This window comes from Pipistrellus hanaki (assembly GCF_964339955.1).
Source record: "Pipistrellus hanaki genome assembly, chromosome: 2".
In the NCBI taxonomy this organism is placed as follows: domain Eukaryota; kingdom Metazoa; phylum Chordata; class Mammalia; order Chiroptera; family Vespertilionidae; genus Pipistrellus; species Pipistrellus hanaki.
Genome location: NC_140504.1, coordinates 75460313 through 75482000, shown reverse-complemented (window position 1 = coordinate 75482000; position 21688 = coordinate 75460313). Strand labels below are relative to the sequence as shown.

At 38.7% G+C, this 21688-nt stretch overlaps 1 protein-coding gene across 1 annotated transcript in view; it reads left to right on the top strand.

Annotated features, from left to right (window-relative positions):
- Window positions 1–21688, top strand: part of EPHA6 (EPH receptor A6) — an 848112-nt gene that overhangs the window by 541618 nt on the left and 284806 nt on the right. Inside the window, exon 8 of the mRNA XM_084875438.1 lies at window positions 21045–21153. Coding sequence (XP_084731564.1) covers window positions 21045–21153 — 109 coding nt within the window. The remainder of the gene's footprint in view (window positions 1–21044; window positions 21154–21688) is intronic.

Sequence of the window (21688 nt, the reverse complement as noted above, 5' to 3'; positions counted from 1 at the left end):
GGGGAGACAAAGAAACAGCCCACATACGAAAGAAAAGGAGGCATCACCAGGAAAGGAAGTAAATGAATGGAGGCAAGCAACCTGTCAGAGAAAAAATTCAGAGAAATGATCATAAGGTGCATGAATAGAAAAGTCTTCCGAAAAGAAGTGATACATCAAAAGAGACTTTAAAGTTAAATAGAAGTTGGCCATGAAAATGATAGGGATGGAGGGTGAGATGGGGTAAGAGTATTAGAGAGCTTTTCTTCTCTTATGGATACATAGGTGCAGGTGTGGAAATAACAGAGCGTATGGAACTTTCTAGTTACTGAAGGAATTCCAGTAAGGCTAGATCCATGGTTCTCAAAATGTGGGCCCTGCACCAGAAACATCAGCAACATATTAGAAATGCAAATTTTCGGACCCCACACCAGACCTACTAAGTCTGAGGTGGGTCCCAGATTCTGTGAGCACAAGCTCTCCCACGGATCTGATAGACATCATAGTCAGAGACCTAGCAGTTTCCTCAGAGGACAAGGGCAGGTAGGGGTAAGGAGTGATGGGGGCAGTGATCTCGGTACAAAAAACAAGAGCCGGAGTCTTAGGCAAAGGCCATGCAATGCCATCCCTTACCTTGTTACTGTGGCTAAAACTGTCTCTCTCTTTTTCTTTTCTTCTTTTAGTTTAATTTTTTTTTTTGGGGGGGGGGGGGTTGTTTTGTTTTGTTTTGTTTTGTTTTTGTTTTTGTTTTCTTCCAGTTACCTGTAGTTTTGGAGACAGGCAAGAAGTCAGAGTGAGTTTCCCATGACTGATTGCTCTGGAACCATTGCTAACACATATAATTATTTCCTCACCTTCATTTTATTCACACTAAAAATAAAACCTTCCAAGTATCTTTTTCATTGTCACACGGAATGCTGTCATAATTTCAAAACTTTCTAGAGACAGTTTTGGCCTTAAGGATTCACCTACCGAAGGTGCTGGAACCTTGGGAATTATTAAACTCTAACACATGCTTGCTCTCTGCTAGCATGGAAGCCTGCATATTTCTCCTTGACAGTTCATATTTGGACTCTGGACTTGGAAGACAGTGAAAAATAGCCTGCTCACTGAGCCTCCTAAGGAACGGGAGCTCAGCCATCCCATCTCAAACGTTTTACAATAATCGGTCTGTTTCAGAAGTCCTAGAAAGTCAGTTATCTGGGAAATTTCGTGAATCTAGATATCATAAAGGTAAAGGTGATATGTTAGCAAAGTCAGACACCAACTACTCTGCCACACAAAGGTGTCATGGGGCTTGTCCCAGGCTCGGTTACTTGGTTGTATGTTCTAATAGGTAAAAGCAAAATGATATATTCAATTAGACGACTCAATTGGTATTTTGGCTTATGCGGATTCTTCATTCTAGACATTAATTTTTCCTCAATAAAATAAAGGAAACGAGCTAAATTATCTTCCTTTGCTCTGAAAATGGGGCAGTTCCTAGCAAAGTGATTAGTGACTTAAGCCAGACTACCCCCTCTGTAGTAAGACCTACAGAAAGCAGTTTAGTCTGTTTAGGTTTCAGTGTCCTCATCAGTGAACTAGAAATGTATTCATTTGTGTGTACACTGATTCATTCAACAAATATTTTTGAGAACCCAGTCTGTACTCTGTACTAAGTGCTGTTCTACCTGCTATGGATATAGCAGAAATAGACAAAGACCCTTCATATGCTAGAGAATGCATTCTAGAGAGGAGAGAGGAAAACAACAAACAAATAAAAGCTACAGAGGGATGGGATGTTACCGAGACCCCCCTTTCAGGACCCAGGTACTCACTCTCTTCGCTAATGGGAGTGCTGCCGTTGAAGGCTCATTACTGAACTGTTTACCAAACATTGCCGGCTCAAAAAGGGGCTGCGTGCTCAGTCAGTCCCTCTCCCCAGGGGCCGGGCAGAATCCAGGACTGGCCAAGGTGACGTACAAAGATTAGCCTCATTGTTCACTCAGGGAACTCCAAAGGGCCATCTCAGCTCTGAACTCCCTGGTGTCTGCCGAGGTTTTGCAGTTACCATGTCACAGTTCAACTGCTCCATTTCCTCATTTTTTGTTCTCTCACTCCCCAACATGTCCATGCTGAGGTGAGTCCCTCAATAAAACTGCTACCTGCAAAGTTCCATTGCAGAATCTGTGTCCCAGGAAACCACCTATCAGACAGATGACGAGAGGTGCTTTGGAGAAGCGCAAAGCTGAGGAGGAAGATAGGGAGTGCCTACCTCCTAATGTGATCATTAAATGTTAACTATCACTGTAATCCTAATTATTACTGCCAGCGAGGCAGCTGACAAAAACCTCATGGAGGAGGGATTTAAACTTGGCCTTGAAAAAAAGGAAGGATATAAATAAGCAGAAAGAACAAGGAAATTCTTCATGATAGCAACTGATTCATGCAATTCAACTTGACAGATACTCTGCAAATAAAGAGACAGCTGAAGAAAACTAGTGAAGAATAATTTTGGTCAAAAACTGAATTTGGACTTAACCCTGGATTTAGATCTTGACCCTATCATGTGTAGGTATCAGACTTTGGATAAGTCACTTAACCACTCTGTGCCTCAGTTTCCACATCTTAAAAAATAAGGATATGAATGTCACCCACTTGCTAGTGTTCTTGTACCTACGTGATGATTCACTGCATGTAAAGTGCTTAGCAGAGTTTCCAGTCCGTACTCGTACAGTTAGAGCTCGAGAAAGTTGATTTTAATTCTGACATTATTAGTATTTATTTTCAACCCTAAAATTCTGTCATACAACTTCCAACTTGTTTTAAAACACAGAACAGTATTCTTTATTATCTTCTTTATTATGTAGAGATCTTATTAGAGTAATCAAGTCATTTCCTGATTCTTTTCTTTGACATGTATTCTTCCTGCCTATAAGCTTACCCTAAGACTAGTTGGCTAGTCTTGGTGTCAGTTTAGTTTTATAGGTGATTTACAAAGGTGAGTGGGATTCCCCAAAATGAGTTGGCCTTCATGGCTTACGCACTGGAGAACTGGATTCAGCCAAGGACACTCCATACTCTAACTTCTGGGATACCAGATCTTAACCAGCACAGTAGGCAAATCAGGCAACCGCCATCAGTCCCATTACCACATCATCCTGTGGATCCAGAACCACTGTCCTTACCATTTCCATGGTAATCAAATTATTTATGGGTTAGGCCACTTTTCTTTTTCTAAATGCTTAAATCAATAAAGGTCTCGATGCCAACAGACAATATTGCAGAATGGTTATAAACTCAAACGGTGGAACTAGGCTGTCTCTACTTAAAGTCTGATTCTGCCACTTCTGTCTGCATAACCATGGCAAGGTATTAACCTCTCTCAGCCTCAGTTTCACCATCTACAGCTCATATGATTGTTGTGAAGATTTCTTTATATATATATATATATATTTTTTTTTTTATTGATTTTTTACAGAGAGGAAGGGAAGGAGATAGAGAGCTAGAAGTCGATGAGAGAGAAACATCAACCAGCTGCCTCTTGCACACCCTCTACCGGGGATGTGCCCGCAACCAAGGTACATGCCCTTGACCAGAATCGAACCCAGGACCTTTCAGTCCACAGACCGACGCTCTACCACTGAGCCAAACAGGTTTCGGCTGTTATGAAGATTTCAAAGGTTAATACATTGAAAGTGTCTAGGGCTGCAGACAGCATGTGTAAGCACTCTGAAAGTGTTTGTTATTATAATAACTACCCTTCTTCTGAGAAAGACTTCTTCCCTTAGGCCAGTATGATTTTTGAAGGAGCATGTACTGTGAATCAACTGCCACTCATCTCCATAAAAAAGGAAGAAAAAAATTTTTAAAAGCAAAAAAAGAAAGTAATTCTGGCTAGAAAACTCCCTTATAGTACCTTCTGTGGATCCATTTTTAAGTAAAAATGACAAGACTTACGATTACCTATTCCATTATAAATTCTTTTACAATTAAGTAAAGAACTCTTCCACCAATTTGCACAGAAATAAGAAATCCAAAGAGAAATCAAACTTAGCTTAATATTGAAAATTATATTTGACTCAGAATAGGAATCTATACTAATAAAAGGGTGCTATGCTAATTATAGCGGATGTCTTCCAGCCATCCTTCCAGACGAAGCCACTGCAGCTGCCTGAGGCTCAAGCTAGCCACAGATAGCAGCTGTCACTGCCAGGGCTGGGCCGAGGATCCAGCAGCCGCAGTGGCTGCAGTAGAGGCATGATGGGGCATTGCCTTCCCCTGATCAGCCTGGTGGCCTCCCATGAGGGAGGCCAGACTGCAGCTTAGGCCCACTGCCTATGGGAAACAGATCTAAGCTGTCAGTAGGACATCCCCTGAGGGCTCCTGGACTGTGAGAGGGGCAGGCTGGCCTGAGGGATCCTCCCCAATGCACGAATTTTAGTTAATTATACTATTCTCAGTGATAAGCCCAGACTATCTTGTTTGAGGGAGGATTTTACTTTTTCAAATTATGGGACAGATACAGTTTTGAGAATATTGAACTTTCATAAAATAACATTTTTACCCTGCATAATGACTAAAAGAGGGCTACTCCATCCATCCTTTCACAAATTAATCCAAGTTGCTTAGCAAAAAAAAAAAAAAAAAAGCACCAAGTGGGAACATATCTAAAAGACTTGGGGTTATCTAATTGCCTTAAGTGTGTTCCTCTTTTTTCTCTCACGTTCTAAACAGCAGCTCAAAATTCCTTTTGAGTCATTCTAAATCAAGGATGTCAAACTCAAAGGCTAACATGGGCCAAATAAACAAGGTTTAAGTATATGTGAGCCACAAAATAATAAAAGCTTCAATTTTCATAGAAACCTAGGTTTATTTCTATAGAATAATGCTGAAATAAATGAGTAATCTATATATAAAAGCCAAGTGATCAGAACAATGGAATGACTGGAACGACCAATCGCTATGATGCATACTAGGGTGGCCAACCGACCTGATCGGGGCCCCGGTCAAACCCCCAATGGTCCTTTCCTCCCACTGGCTTGCTCCTAATCAGCCCCCCACACCCCAATAGGGGCAGACCTGCTGGCTAACTGCCTTTGGCCCCTCCCCCCAGCTGGTCCCTGTGGCCCCTCCCCCTGGCTGGCCCTCTACCCTGATCTTGCACTGGTGGGGTCCAGCCGCCCACCCCAATGGAAGCTGACAGGGGCCAGCTAACCAACTTCCTGCATCCCCTCCCTGCTGCTAACCCAGCCCTCATCAGCCTCCATTGGGGTGGGCAGCCAGACACCACCCATGCACAAATCCATGCACTAGGTCTCTAGTTGTTAACATAATATAATAGAACATTTTAGTCCTAGCTGGTTTGGCTCAGTGGATAGAGCATCTGCCTGTGGACTGAAGGGTCCCAGGTTAGATTCCAGGCAAAGGCACATGCTAGGGTTGTGGGCTTGATCTCCAGTAGGGGGCATGTAGGAGGCAGCCAATCAATGGTTCTCATCATTGATATTTCAATCTCTCCCTCTCCCTTCCTTTCTGAAATGAATAAAAATATATTTTAAAAAATAAATAACAGAACATTTTAATAAAAATTAATATTTTTTCTTGAACATTAACTTACGAGACACTGAATAACTCCACAAATTAAAAATAAATCTATTTTTCTTGTTCTCTGAAACTGAAATATTTCCTGTTGCACACACCAAACAAGTCAGTGCTATACTGATGACATGGCAATCAGCTGCTAAAATATTCGCTGCTAGTATTAATGGAGAGAAATGGTCCGCCTGCGCATAAGGCTCTTAAAGGGAAATGAATGCAACACGATTATAGTAATCGGTCATTAGCAAACATTGTAGTTTGTTATCAATATTCCTTTCTAATAAAAACCAAATATGCAGATTGTCCTCTTGACCAGAAGTCCGACTGGGGGTTTGACCAGGGGATGGGGTCTCCCTAGCTGCCCCCCTTCGATAGCCTCCCCGCCACTCCGATCAGGACTGGCCAGCCAACCTCTCATGGCTCCTCCCCCCAGATGGCTGGACCCCACCTGTGCACGAATTCTTACACTGAGCCTCTAGTTATGTATAACAGGATATTGTAAAAATTAAGTTATGAAAATTTTATTAAAATGTTTCTTACGTCTCGTTATATTAGTATATTGGCAAAAATATTTGTTGTGGGCTGCATGTGGCCCACGGGCCAGGAGTATGACATACGTGTTAAATCATTGAAAGTTACTTCTTGTCCATTAGAGACACATTTCTCATTGTATTTATAGATCTTAGGAGCTTCATGCACCTTTATATAACTAGCGAGCTGTCTTTTTGTCATTTTCTCTCTCTCTTCCTGATTAAATGCCCTCTGGGATGATATATTTCAAATTGCATTAACCAAAAATATGCAGTTAAGATATCCAATTAACACACATTTTCAAAGTTACGTACCTTTACAATTATTTCTAGTTGAATTCAGCAGTATTTTTAAAGGTTGTAAAAATATATTAGTCATAATCAGACTTACATTACCCTTGAGATTATTATTAATAGAATAAGGTAAGATAAATTTAATTAGTTTTTATTTTTTTAAAAAACTTTCTTTACATGAAACTGTGTTCATGTTACCAATCCTCCACCCCCCACCCCACCCCTAAAGCTTTTAAAATGGAGGGAGACATACTTTACTGGAAAAAAAGGTAAAGTGTGAGTAAATAAGGAACTGATGGGGTGAATGTACCTTTGCGTTAGTCAGTGATCTCCAGAGGCCTCCGAGGCCCCAGGACTTGCATTTGTAAGGAGAGATGGGGCATCCTACCTGGCCTGTGCCTGGGGAGATAGTTAAAGCAGCCACATACATACCCTTAGCCTAAGGCTTCCCACAGTTTATACTGTAGAAGTTAGGAGATCAGGACAGGGGAAGAATGGCAAAGCTCAGTTTGGAAAATAACAATTAGAAAGATGCTTTTTGTCAATCTACAGAGGAAAGCAATATAGAAAAATTCACTTGAAGCTAGATATAAGCACCTCCGTTGCCAGAAAAAAAAAAAATAACTTAGCACATTAATTAGTCAATCTGGTAAGTTTTGTGTTTTAAAAAGGAACATAAATGACATTTTTGGGTTATCCATCCAAAATTACTTAACCAAGAATGTTGTTTAATAGAACACATGCAGCCGAAGCTGGTTTGGCTCAGTGGTAGAGCGTCTGTCTGCAGACTGAAAGGTCCCAGGTTCGATTCCGGTCAAGGGCATGTACCGTGGTTGCAGGCACATCCCCAGTAGGGGGTGTGCAAGAGGCAGCTGGTCAACGTTTCTCTCTCGTCGACGTTTCTAGCTCTGTATCTCTCTCCCTTCCTCTCTGTAAAATATCAATAAAATATATTTTTAAAAATTAAAAAAAAAATAGAACACACGCAAACATACATATAACTTTTCTAAGTCATTGATATCACACATTAGAAATAGAGTAGTATAGGTATCATCAAATCTACGAAAAAAGCTGAATGTTTTAAGTAGTAAGTGGCCTGACTCTTTCCAAATATATGTTAACATATGTATGTTAATAAACCTGCATCTTAGTATATTTAAATTACTCTTCATTTTGATTGGAATGCTTTCTCAGAAAGCTCGACTAACTAGAGGAATGTTGATTTTTTTTTCTGCTTGCATTTCTATTTTTCCTAAAAATATTTGAGGCAGCATAAAACACATGTACAAAATGTTTAATAAATTGGAGCTAGAAGTAGAAAGTTGATCCATAAAAATAAGAGGGAGCCCTGGCTTAGTTGGTTGCTCATCATCCTGTGCACTGAGAGGTTGCTAGTTTGGTTCCTGGTCAGGACACATATTCCGGTTGCAGGTTTGATCCCCAGTAGGGGGCGTACAAAAAGCATCTGATCAATGTTTCCCTCTCACATCAATGTTTCGTTCTCCCTTATTCTTTCTCTAAAAATCAATTTAAGCCAAAACTGGTTTGGCTCAGTGGATAGAGCATCAGCCTGCGGACTGAAAAGTCCCAGGTTCGATTCCAGTCAAGGGCATGTACCTTGGTTGTGGGCACATCCCCAGTAGGAGGTGTGTAGGAGGCAGCTGATTGATGTTTCTCTCTCATCGATGTTTCTTTTTATCCCTCTCCCTTCCTCTCTGTAAAAAAATCAATAAATTATATTTTTAAATAAATAAATAAAATAAAATAAAAATCAATTTAAAATCTTAAAAAACAACAACAAGAGGGAGCAGAGTTCCATTTGATAATTATGACCAGCAATGCACCACATGTGTGTCAGCCCTGCCTCTGGGCCTTTGGCCGCAGCCCGGGGTGGAGAAGTCACCAGGCCCTCATCACAGGAAGCACAAAGGCTATAGGAAAGATAGAGGCCATTGAGGGAAATGGACTCAAGCAGAGTTTTATTGTTGTTGTTTTGACAAATGCATACATTTGTTTATTTGTTTCATATGGTGTGTTCTGACCACACTGTTTGGTGAATGCAGATACAAGGTTAAGTGTCACTGACTGAAGATGATGTGCCCAGGGTGAAAGTGAGAGGAAGGAGAAAGAAAGGTTACTTAGTACATCACCTGCATAAAGACTTCAAAAAGGGAAAATATGACTAGGAAGTGAATGAAAAGAATAACCCTTCAAATTTATTCTCAAAATATTTTGTCCTTTGGTCAGAAACTGAAAATTGGAATACTCTAAGTCCTTTAATTCCAAGTATCAAATATATCATGAGCCAGATTAACAAAAAGAGATGCAGGAATTTTCCAGACAGGACTGTGGTGGAAATGTGTAATAAACCTAGGCTTCAGAAAGGACTGGAGTAAGAAAGTGGAAGGCTCTCAAAATGAAAGGCCGCCAATCTTGGTCAACGCAGCCATTCACTCGTTTCTGTCTCTATGGACCAGTTTTACCCGCATCTACGTCCATTTAGAAAAAGATATCGATCTGCACCATAGCTTGCAAATTCACACGTTCCTTCGTTTAATCCATGCCCCAAACTGACTGAATCCTTATCCCAGACTCCTGAAAGAATGTGGTTGGGTAAGAGACCAGTATTCCAGGGCAGAGACAATTTCAGACAGGACTAATTAGAAATCCTCAAAGATGATGACTAAGGATTTTGAAGTTAGTCTTAAATAAGGCTTAGGATGTGAATTCTCTACTTTCATATTGGCAGACTATGCAAATGCTTTGAAAATAAAGTGAAGAAATACAGAAATCTTTCTACTATGGAAGTCAAGATACCCAAACAATATTTTTGTCCATGGAAAAACAAAACCTCCCCATATCTGCACTGCATTAGGCTGCAGGCAAAGCAAAGACTGTCCTTAGGAAGCAGATTTGTATCTGCTCCCGCATGTAGGCACACTCTAGATTGAAAGTGCAGAGCTCCACACCACAGGACATGGTGAAAAAAGATGATTGTGGCCTGGACAATTTTCAGAGCAGGTGTTCCAAGTCATCAAAAAGACACCCGAGGAGTAATGCTCCCATGGAAAAAAGTCATATTAAGCTGCAGAGGTCTGCAGTGTGCTTTCCAGGTAAGCTGTGGAAAAAAGTGTACTTGCACAAAATGGAATAGGTTGTCTTGTTTTGCAGAGTTTTGATCAATTGCCTTTTGTCTCAGAGAAAATGATTTTAGTTCTGATAAAGCTGATAACGTGCAGTTCTTTCTGGCGGCAGTAGGATGCAGAATTATTTGTACCCAAAAATCAATTCTAGTTGTTGAAAATTAAACCCAGTCATCAGCATATAGGAAGAGGCTTACCTTTCTGTCTATCAAGATGGCACATACCCAATTTGTCTATAATCAGTATCATATGGTGAAGGATATTAGTTTAAAAGATGAATAAATAAAACACCACTGTTTTATATTATATGAAATTGGGAATGGGTATGTCAGGGAGTTTTTCCCCGACAGTTCACTTTTTAGAGGGGTATTTACTCTGACATTTTCAGAATCATAATACTAAGCCTCACACTTGAGTCAAAACTTAGTGAGAGATTAACTTGCAAAACAATCATATTTTCTTGAAAATAATAGTGGTAGCACATTCTAAATTAATAATATTTTTGTTGTTTTTGAGTGAGTAATTAGTTGATGAATGAGAATTTCCTCAATAAATTTTCTAGAACTTTTCTAAATAATGTGTGTTTTATAACAGGATTATTTTCATTCAATATTTTTCTATGAAAAATAGACTATAAATAAATATTTGAGTTTATAAACCTTAGAAATTTGTAATCTCTAATGGCAATACATTTAATTATAAGCTATTTACTTCAAATAATTTTAATAGTTATATTAAGAAGCTATAATTTCAGTGCATATATATGCCTGCCAATGTGCAAATACCCACTATTAATATGGTATATGTTGAATAGTATTTCATTTTGAATATCTTTGATTCCAGGTCAATGATCCAGGGAATTTATGAAATTTGTAAGAAAATTCCATTCTACACTGAATGGCCTCAAGCAGAGTTTTGTTGTTGTTGTTGTTGTTGTTGTTTTGACAAATGCATACATTTGTTTATTTGTTTCATTTGGTGTGTTCTGACCACATCGTTTGGCAAACGTAGATACAATTTGCATAATAAAAGAGTAATATGCAAATTAACAATCACTCTGCTACACCCACAAGCCATGCCCACCAGCCACGGGCACCTGCCAATCAGAGCGAGTATGCAAATTAACCCCAACAAAGATGGCTGCTGCCACAGAGAGTAGGGGGCAGTCTTGGGTTTCCCTGGCAATGGAGGAAGCCAAGCTTTCCACACACCCTGCCTGGCCCAGGACTCCACTCAAGGATACAAAGTTTCAATAATAGAAGGTAAATAAAATAGCTGCTGCCATGGAAGGAGTAGAAGGCTTGGCTCCGCTCCAGGCTACAAAGTTTCAGTTGTAGAAGATAAATATATCCCAGATACCAGGGCCTCCATTTGGGTCACTAGGGAACATGGCCAGCCTGCAAACCACCACAGGCCCCTCACCCAGGCCCCAAAGGAACCCCCACCCTGATCCAGGACACCCTTCAGGGCAAACCAGCTAGTCCCCACCCATGCACCAGGCCTCTATCCCAACTAATAAAAGAGTAATATGCAGATTGACCATCACTCCAACACACAAGATGACTGCCCCCATGTGGTCAAAGATCCTGCCCCCGTGTGAACACAAGATGGCCAGCAGGGGAGGGCAATTCGGAGGGACTAGGTCTTCAAGGGGAGGCAGTTGGGGGTGACCAGGCCAGCAGAGGAGGGAAGTTGGGGGCAAACAGTCTGGCAGGGGAGCAGTTAGACATCTATCAGGCTGGCAGGGCAGTGGTTAGGGGCTGATCAGGTTGGCAGGCAGAAGTGATTAGGGGCAATCAGGAAGGCAGGCAGGTGAGCAGTTGGGAGCCAGCAGTCCTGGATTATGAGAGGGATGTCCCAGATTGGAGAGGGTGCAAGCTGGGCTGAGGGACAATCTCCTCCCCCATGCATGAATTTCATGCACTAGGCCTCTAGTCTTTAATAAAAGGATGAAATATAAATCTATGTATGAAAACATAAGCTGTTCAATTGAAAAAAAAAAAAAAGGATGTCATCAAAGGCCTGTCTCAACTGCCAAGAACAATATGAAATATAGACAATCACAATTTAAATACTTAACATTTAAAATGTTAACAGTAGTTCTGGGTGTGTGAGTGCTTCATTCTCCTTTCTCTGTTCTTTGATATTTGTCATATGAAGCCTACCTCCAGGAAGGCATTTGACCATTTATTGAGGCACCGTGACCATTTATTAAGGAATCTCTTTTTTTTAAAAAAGTATTTCATCATGGTGCACTGCTTGTCTGTGCTTCTGCCTCACCCCATTTTGTACCAAACTTACATTTTTCAATTATTCCTGTGTCATTTGGCATTTTTATCTGACAAGTAAATTAAAGTCATCAAGAAGAATGAATCTTGAAATCTTCTGTGTCCCAAGGTAGACACAGTTTGATGTAGCGTGTTGCATTGTTTCTGAAAAAGTGGCAGAGCAGTGTCAGAAAGCACAGCTGTGAAATCACTTTCTGAAAAAGCATAATCCCATCTCAGGGGCTCTACTTCAACAGAAATGATCCATGAGCTTTGTTTCCATCCATCTGAGAACTGGCTTACTTGAGTAGAACAGCAAATCTCTTACCATTCTCTCTTCCCCCATCCCAACCAATCTTAGAGGCATTTTCGCTGTTCATATATGGCATCACATACTGAAGAAAAGTAAGAGAAAAATGTTAATACTATACCATGCCAATACCTCTTCCTTTAAATATCTACTCATTCAAAGCTTAGGCAGAGATACATAAATAACGATTTTTAACTTCCGCTATTTTCTACTAATTTATCTCTGAATAAATCCCAAAATACAAATGTATAAGGATCATTTCTGTAACTAGAACAATTTTTAAGCATTAATAATACCAAATATGCCATTGCAAATTGCATTCCACATAATTGAAGTTACCATCTAGCTGTATTGAAATGTATGTGATAAGATGAGTATTGGAACTTTGAGAATAGGATAAAATGAGTTTGAATCTAAGAAATACTTGAAATTTAAGAACGACAGAATTGGTTGTCAACCAGAAGCCAGAGAGAATTTTGTGAAAGCTGGGTCGGAGGATTCAGGCCTGGACATCTCTAAGAATGGTGTACCCACTGCAATGGGTTTTACCATCTAGGCAATAAAGGACTCTATTTAGTGTGTGTGTGTCTTCAAACATTTTATTTTATTTTTAATTTAATTTAATTTCTCATCACCATTTATCCCCTCTATGCCCTCTTCCACTTCTATCTATCCTCCTTGATTTCCAGGAAAGCTAAAAAAAAATCTCATTCACAATTGTTTAAAAAAACAAAACAAACAAAACAAAACAAAAACCTAGGAATAAATTGAACCAAGGATATAAAAGACCTGTACTTGGAAAATTATATGAACAACAGTAAATATTTTTATTTATTATTTTGAAGAAAAATTATCTGACCACCGAATGTGGGATGAATTGGGAAGAAACATTGTGGAAAGATAATCTAATATAAAATTCAAAAACTAGCCTATTCATATGAGACTGATCCCTGAAATGAGGCTGTGCCCATGGTAATAGGGAGATAACATAGGACATGATAAAGATTTGACTCTGGACCTAACATTGTAGGGAAAGGGAAAGGCAATGAAGATCTCACTTTTTTAAGCCCAGGTAGCCAAGAAAATAACATTATCTACAAAACCACAAGATTATGTTCATCTAGGATAAACATTTCCTCAGCTTTCATGCATATCTCACACTCTTATGTCTACAATACCATGTTAAGTATTTAGATTTTACAGATTGATTCGTCTCCAGTATATATTGCTATGTCTTTATATATGTGCTTTATTTCATAGGGTTATATCATTGCTGATTACAATAGATGACTGGAGAGTGGAATTTTCTTTACTGGAAAAAAATGCTAAGGATTTTCTGTATTGGTTGTCAAGTAAAACTTAAGATTAATTTCATCTATTGGCCACTGTCATTCCATTACTTTATTGAGATTTCTGCTGTTTTAAAAATTCATTTTGGTGAAATGATGAGATAATATCACTTGAAATTTTTACATTTCATTAAGAATTGCGAGTTTTAAATAAAACATGTGAATAGGAAGCAAATATACACCACTTATTCACCAAGCAGCATTTTGAGAAATACTTTATTCTGACACCCCCTCTCAGAATCATGTAACTGCTGTCTTCAATTATTTTAAAAAGATGTTCATAACAGAAAAGAGCTAACTTTAAAAAATGACACAGAATATAAATGACAGATTTTGCTTTGAAATGTAAATATAAACTAGAATAATTTTGATTACAAAGAGAGGACAATCTTCTGCCTCCATAGAAGAAAATTCTCTGGTTAAAAATAGCCAAAATGCTGTTTCTTCATACTTTCCAGAAGATACTATATTTATTCTTTTATCCTTTTTAATGTATTTTGGAATCCAAGTAAAGACTTCAGTTTTTCAGTGTTGTTTTTTTTTTTTTTTTTTTAATAGCAATAACTAAAGTAAACCTAAGTTAATAATGTCATCCTGACTTATACCAAGCATTTGTTAGGTGCTAAGTCTTCCTTCAGTAAGAATTCTGCAGCTCTTTTTGGAAATTGCTTCCTCTTAAGGAAGCGTACTTCTTTCCAAACCCATAAAATGAAAGTATCATTTTAATATTCTTAGATTTTTCTAAGACTACAACCTCATTCCATTAATCAAAGGGATATTTTCAACCATCCAGTCAGAAATACATTTTTTCCTTTTTTTATTAAATATGTTTTTTATTGATTTCAAAGAGAGGATGTGAGAGGAAGATTGAAACATTAATGATGAGAGTCATTGATCTTTTGCCTCCTGCATAGCCTTTACTGGAAATTGAACCTGCAACATGGGCATATGCCCTGATTGGAATTGAATCGTGACCTTCTAGTTCATGGGTTGACACAACCACTGAGTCACACCAGCCAGAAGTATACTTCTTTTCTTAATATGGATTTCATTGTGTTTCTTTTGCCCTCTATGGAGTAACTTAATGTGAGTAAATTATAGTATTTCTTTTCTTCTACAAAACTAATTAGAAATAGTATTCTCAGGACTGACAAATGAATAGATGGTGCTACAGAGGAATTTGTAGCTTTACTATACTTCCCTTTGGTAGATAATTCCATGGTTTATTTGTCTGAATATATGTTTAATTAATAAAGTCTTAGAGGCCTTTAACCAAGGAATAGCTCCCCCTTCCTCCTCCTTCATCTAACACATTCTATTATATTTCCAGGTTCCCACTCTGTGGGCTCACTCCCAAGGGCTGCTTATTCTCCTCCAGAGCACACTGAAATGTCCCTTTTGTCAAAGTTCTTCCACTTGTAACTATGTGTTCATTGTCTTCCCCAGCAAATTGTAAATCCAGGAAATCATTACTGTGTCCACCCCATCTCAGTGCTTGCCTAGTCATGGTTGCTCAATCAATATTTGTTGAACGAACTAAAAATTTCTTAACTTTCCCATTTCTTAACTTAATCTGCTCAGCTTGGTTAAATGTGGAACTCTGTACTTTCAAGTATTCCCTGTCTTCCGGGAAGCATTATTTTCAAGCACAGAGAATAATAGGAGTCTTCTCATTAAAATCATGTTGGGTAGACTTATTTTACATAGATCATCTGGTTACCTTCAGGGTAAATCTTCTGTACATATCAAGAGGAAAGTGAAGATGCAGATTACCCAGAGTTAATCTGAGCTTTCTTACAGAATCATCCAATGTAAACAATTATTCAATCATTTACTCATTTATCAAGCCCTATAGTTGAATATTATATTCATTTCTTAGAGCTACTACTATATTCATTTATTAGGGCTACTAAACAGTTCACATACTTCATGACGTACAATGACAAAAATTTATCCTCACGGTTATGGAGGCCAGCAGCACACTCTCTCCTAAAGCTCTGGGAGGCCATCCTTCCTTGCCTCTTCAAGCTTCTGGTGGTGCCTGGCATTGCTCGGCTTGTAGCTGCACAACTTGTCTCTGTCTCTGTCGTCACGTGGATGTCTCCTCTTTGTCTTTTCTTCTGTCCCTTATAGGACATTTGTTGTTAGATTTTGGGCCACCCTGCTAATCCAGAAGGATTGATGTCCTTATCCTATGTCATTGGGAAAGGATAAAGGGAATGTCATTATTCTACTTACTACAGATACTTTAGTGAATAAAGCTTCGAAAATGATGTGAAGTTCAGTAGGAGGATTGAATAGGAATTCACCAGGAGAGCAAATTTGGCACATTCAAGCAATGGGAAGAAATTCAGTGTGGTTGGAAAATGATAAGAGATGAGTCTGGAGATACATACTAGAGCCATTTGTCTGGAGCCTTTTCAACAAAGTTAAGGGCTTTGGACTTTATCATGAGATAAAGATCGAGCCCTGTGATTGATCAACACCAATCTGATAAGGTAGGAATTATCCCCATCAAGATTAAGAGCTACAGCTGGTCCTGAGTGTTCATCTTATCCCACATGGCACACTTTATACTTCCAAATATCTGATTGTAGCATAATGTATAACATCCTTCAGGGTATTTGTTCCTGCCCAAAATGTCCACACAGACATTTGGTTCACACCAAAGCGTTCTTATATTTGGCCCTAACCAAAATACCCACAGAGACACTTGGTCCATGCCAAAAGGTCCTTGAAGTTTGGTCTTATAAAAAATGCCCATGAGCATATTTGATCCATGCCAGCTGGGCCTTGATATATGGTCCTGTTGAAAATGTCTACTCTTAGTACATGACTCATAACAAAAATAACGTAAACAAAATTTTAACAAGTTAAATGTATTATTTAATGAATCATGGACAAATAGTTCTATGGACATTTTAGATAAGATCAAATATAGCCAGTTATTAAGGACCTTTTAGCATGGACCAAGTGTCTCAGTGGACATTCTGTATGGAACCAAATATCAACTAGCAAAACTGTAACACAGTGTCATAGTAAAATTGTTCTAAAAGATTGTGACAAGAATATTTAATTCAACAATCTCATTTTACATACATGAAAACAAGGTCAAGCAAGGTTATGATTGTTTTAGGGCATACAAAATAGCTGGGTCTAGCCAGTTGTTCTGCTAGTTAAAATTGTGGTACAATGTACTGTCAATAGTATGGGATTGGAGCCTAACAAATCAGAGTTGGATTTCCAGTTTTCCTGTATACAAGAAGTATGACCTCAGGCAAGTAGTATAGGGTGTCCCCCCAAAAATGTATGCAAACACTTTGAATAATTTTAAAGGCGATGTTTATTAAAATACATTTCATTTTCAAAATTGAGCAATCAGCTGTTAAAGTGTATATATTTTTGGGACATCCTATATATATATATATATATATATATATATATAACCACTTAAACTAGAAATAAAATAGAACTTATCTATTAAAACTATTGTGCTGATAAATTGTATAATGAATTTGAAGCACTAAGGATAGTGCTAAAGGATAGTTTGCCATTAAATAAATAGTGGCTGTTGTTCATGATGATGATGATGATGATGATGATGATATTAATGTTTTCATAATCATCTCATCCCATCATTCATAACTTTTTACTTACAGTAAAATGGTGCATTATATTATACACTTTTATTTTCAAATGACATATATATATATATATATATATATATATATATATATATATATATACTATTATTTTCTATAAAGAAAATTAGGATTTAGGATTTCTAGTGCATAGGTTTAGGAAATTAGATAGGACTGTGCATTTTTCAGTGTCGCAACTTCATATTCTGTTCGATTAAAATTTCAATTAAAGCAAAGTTCATAAATATGTAATCACAAGAGTGAAAAAGAAGATATATTAGTAAAATGGGCAGTTTACCAAGCTATTACTCAAGTAAGACAACACAATTTTTTATAACAAGGCAATCTGATTTTTAGAAGGCACCCAATTACATAATCTCCTCCTCCATCTGAACTTTATATACATGGTCTCAATAAATTACTTACTACCTGGCTACCATGAAAATATATGCTCCAGGTTTAAAAGTCTTAAACTATATTACATATTTTATAAATTCAGCAATTGCTAAGTAAATAATGTCTTCTTTTTAAATTCGATTTTCTTTATCTTCAAAAAGTTAATGTTTTCTATAATATCTGTTCATACAGTGTATTTTCCAATAATTTTAATGAGAAAATGTGACATTTTAGAGCATACATTAATCCCCATGATATCAATGCTAGTTCGAAGATTAGGAAATTCAGTCAGGAAAATAATCTTTACTATATTATATATTGGATAAGATGCAACTATTTAGCTTGTCTCTGTACAGATTAAAAACTCAACATTCAAATAAATTGCCTGAAAATATCTTGATTAAATCATAGTGACTAAAGTCTAATTCCAAGGTTTAATACATTTTTATTGCAAACTAAACATAAATGACTTTTGTTTTTATTTACATATAGATTTCTTAAGAGGAATCTTAAATGCTGTGTCTAGTTTCTTACTGACTCAATAATAACATTTAAGGTTCAGATATTCTCTAGTAGATATGCATTTTTATGAGGAAGTTATTACTCTGTATATAAATTTATATGTGATATACTGCATGCTTGATTCTCAAAGAAAGAGCTACTTTGCAGAAGTCTTAAAGTAATCAAGTTTAATAAATTAATATGATAGAGAATTAAGTGGCTTACTTATCAATTATATTCAATTTGCTGCTTATAACTGACTAGAGGCCCGGTGCACTGGGGTTCCTCTGCCTGGCCTGTGAGGTGGAGCTGAAACTGGCTCTCAGACAACCCCCAGGGGGTCCTGGATTGCAAGAGAGCACAGGCCAGGTCAAGGGACCCCAGTGCACGATCAGGGCCAGGGAGGGACGCAGGAGGTTGGCCAGCTGGGGAGGACTACCAGGGCTTCAGGGCATGTCTGGCCCGACTAGTTCAGTCTTGATCGGCTGGACCCCAGCAGCAAGCTAGCCTACTGTCAGAGTTTCTGCCCTCTGGTGGTCAGTGAACATCATAGTGACTGGTCGACTGGCAACTGTCTGCCCCCTGGTGGTCAGTCATGTCACAGTAAGCAGTTGGACAGCCTTAGCATATCATTAGCATATTACACTTTGATTGGTTGAATGGCTAACCAGATGATCAGACACTTAGCATATTAGACTAGAAGCCTGGTGCAGGAAATGTATGCATGGTGGGAGAGGGGGAGGTGGTGTCCCTCAGCCCAGCTTGCACCCTCTCCAATCTGGGACCCTTTGAGGGATGTCCAACTGTGAGCTCCCAACTGCTCGCCTGCCTGCCTTCCTGGTTGCCCCTAACTGCTTCTGCCTGTCAGCCTGATCACCCCCTAACCACTCACATGCCAGCCTGATTTTTCTTACTGCTCCCCTGCCAGCCTGTTTGCCCCCAACTTCCGTCCTCTGCTTGCCTAGTCACCCCTAACTGCCTCCCCTGCAGGGTTGATCACCCCCAACTGCCCTCCCTTGCAGGCCTGGTGCCTCCCAACTGCCCTCCCCTGCTGGCCATCTTGTGGTGGCCATCTTGTGTCCACTTGGGGGCAGGATCTTTGACCACATGAGAGCAACCATCTTGTGTGTTGGAGTGATGGTCAATTTGCATATTACTCTTTTATTAGATAGGATAGAGGCCTGGTGCATGGGTGGGGGCCAGCTGGTTTGCCCTGAAGGGTGTCCTGGATCAGGGTGGGGGTTCCCTTGGGGCATGGGACAGCCTGGATGAGGGGCCTGTGGTGGTTTTCAGGCCAGCACGCCTCCCCCCCCCAGTGAACCAAGCAGAGGCCCTGGTATCTGGAATTTATTTACCTTCTACAATTGAAACTTTATAGCCTGGAGCAGAACCAAGCCTTCTGCTTGCTCCTTGGCTACTGCCATTTCTGTTTGGATTTGTTTACCTTCTATAATTGAAACTTTGTAGCCTTGAGTGGAAGCTTAGGATGGCTAGAGCAGGCGGAATGCTTGGCTTCTTCCATTGCCAGAGAAACCCAAGCCTCCCTCCTGCTCTCTGTGGCTGTAGCCATCTTGGTTGGGGTTAATTTGTATACTCCCTCTGATTGGCTGGTGGACGTGGCTGGTGGGCATGGCTTGGTGGTGTAGCAGAGGTGTGGTCAATTTGCATATTACTTTTATTAGATAAGATTGGGTTAATGAATTTTTATAGTGATCAAAATAAAAATCAAGCAATATTCAAGTTAAAGGATATTAAAGGGAATGATTGATCTGATATTTTAGAATATTGGTAATTAACTGAATTATTACTGTGACTAATACCATAGGAAGGAAAAAGTAAAACAATAATCTAGAAGCCTGAATTCTGGTGATGATGATCATACATGAGCTTGATCAAGTTCTTTAACTTCTCTGGGCTTCAGCTTTCTTACCACTGTTATTAAGCAACTGCCCATATCCTATGCCAAGAAAATTATATCCAATTAAAATTTCAGTAATACAAAGAAGTACAAATGGACTAATTGAACTAATATATTTTTTAAGGTTTCTAAAAGAAAGCCCATGCAATTTTAAGAAATGATGTTGTCAATGACATAAGCAATATGTTGTTGCCATATGTTATCTAGTCTTCTCATTAGTAAAGGATGAGAAGCCTGGTGCATATTCTTTTTTTAAAAACATATTTTATTGATTTTTTTACAGAAAGGAAGGGAGAAGGATAGAGAGTTGAAAACATCCGATGAGAGAGAAACATTGATTAGCTGCCTCCTGCACACCTCCTACTGGGGATGTGCCCACAGCTAAGGTACATTCCCTTGACTGGAATCAAACCTGGGACCTTTCTGTCTGCAGCCCACCGCTCTACCCACTGAGCCAAACCGTTTAGGGCGTATTCTTAATTACTACCAGTCAAACATCTGAGTACCAATTATGTACACCTTTTGCTGTGGAGGTGGAGTTTATAACTTTAAATTTGAATTAAGCACTGTTAAATATAAAGGCATTTTTTTTTCACCTGATAAAATCTTTATTTCTGCTTCCCTTTTAAAATTAAATTTATTAGGGTGACATTGGTTAATAAGATTATATAGGTTTCAAAGTATACAAGACCGGTAATTCTGTTTCCACTTTGTAGAAACAAACAACAAAAACAGTGTGTAAAGCCTTGTTTGTTGACCAAAGCGTTTAAGGAAAGAAATTAGCAATTATGTGGGCAAAACACTTCAGTCCATCTGCTGATTTAATTTTCAATATATACTTAATCTTAAGAGGTGGGGTGTTAAGCATCTCTCCACTTTATTGGTATTTTGTGTGTGTGTGAGGGGGGGGGGCGGGGTGGAGAGGAGAAGAAGCAGCAAGGGTTAAGCTGTGGGTTATGACCTTAATCTTAAACCCTTATTTTGGGTTTGCATCCTTTGTGCACAATAAAGGGCAAATCTGAGGGGGATCCTGGGGACCCATTTCCACACTTTCAGGCATACTCTAAATTGTAAAGTAATTTTAGTAATGAAATGTCATCTCGAGAAATTTTAATCTTGTGTCTGTGTTTCAGCTTCTGACATGGCGGCGGAACAGGGGCAGATTCTGGTGATAGCCACGGCGGCTGTTGGGGGATTTACTCTCCTTGTCATTCTTACTTTGTTCTTCTTAATCACCGGCAGGTAACTGATGTATACCAGTTCATTTCTAAGATTTGTGAAAAAGCACTTTTAATACACTGTGTATTAAAACATTTTTACATGTAACAAAGCACACCTGAGAGAAAGGGGGTCAGGGTCCATTCTGCCCTGAGAGTGACCATTGTTAGATGACAGAACCACCATGGCTCATTCTCTGTATCAGCAGGTCCCTGCAAAACAAGGCAGCCAAGGACTTGATAAGAACACTGTGAAAGCTGTAAAGGATAAATTTCTACTTGATAAGTTAATTCTGAGTTTTTCCTCTACTACAACCAAAGTATGCCGTAAAAGAGATTTAGAGAAAATTTAACAGAGATTGAATAATTTATATGAAAGTTCTTTACCAATGTAGTGTTACAGAAATGTGTTCTTTTCAATCCATTAAATATTGAAAGAATCTATATTTGAATTATATTAATTGGTTTTATAAATCTATTTTTTCTTAACTTTAGAGTAATATGGATAAAAATTTAAAGTAACAATGCGTTTAACATAACAAAAGATCTAGATTTGAATC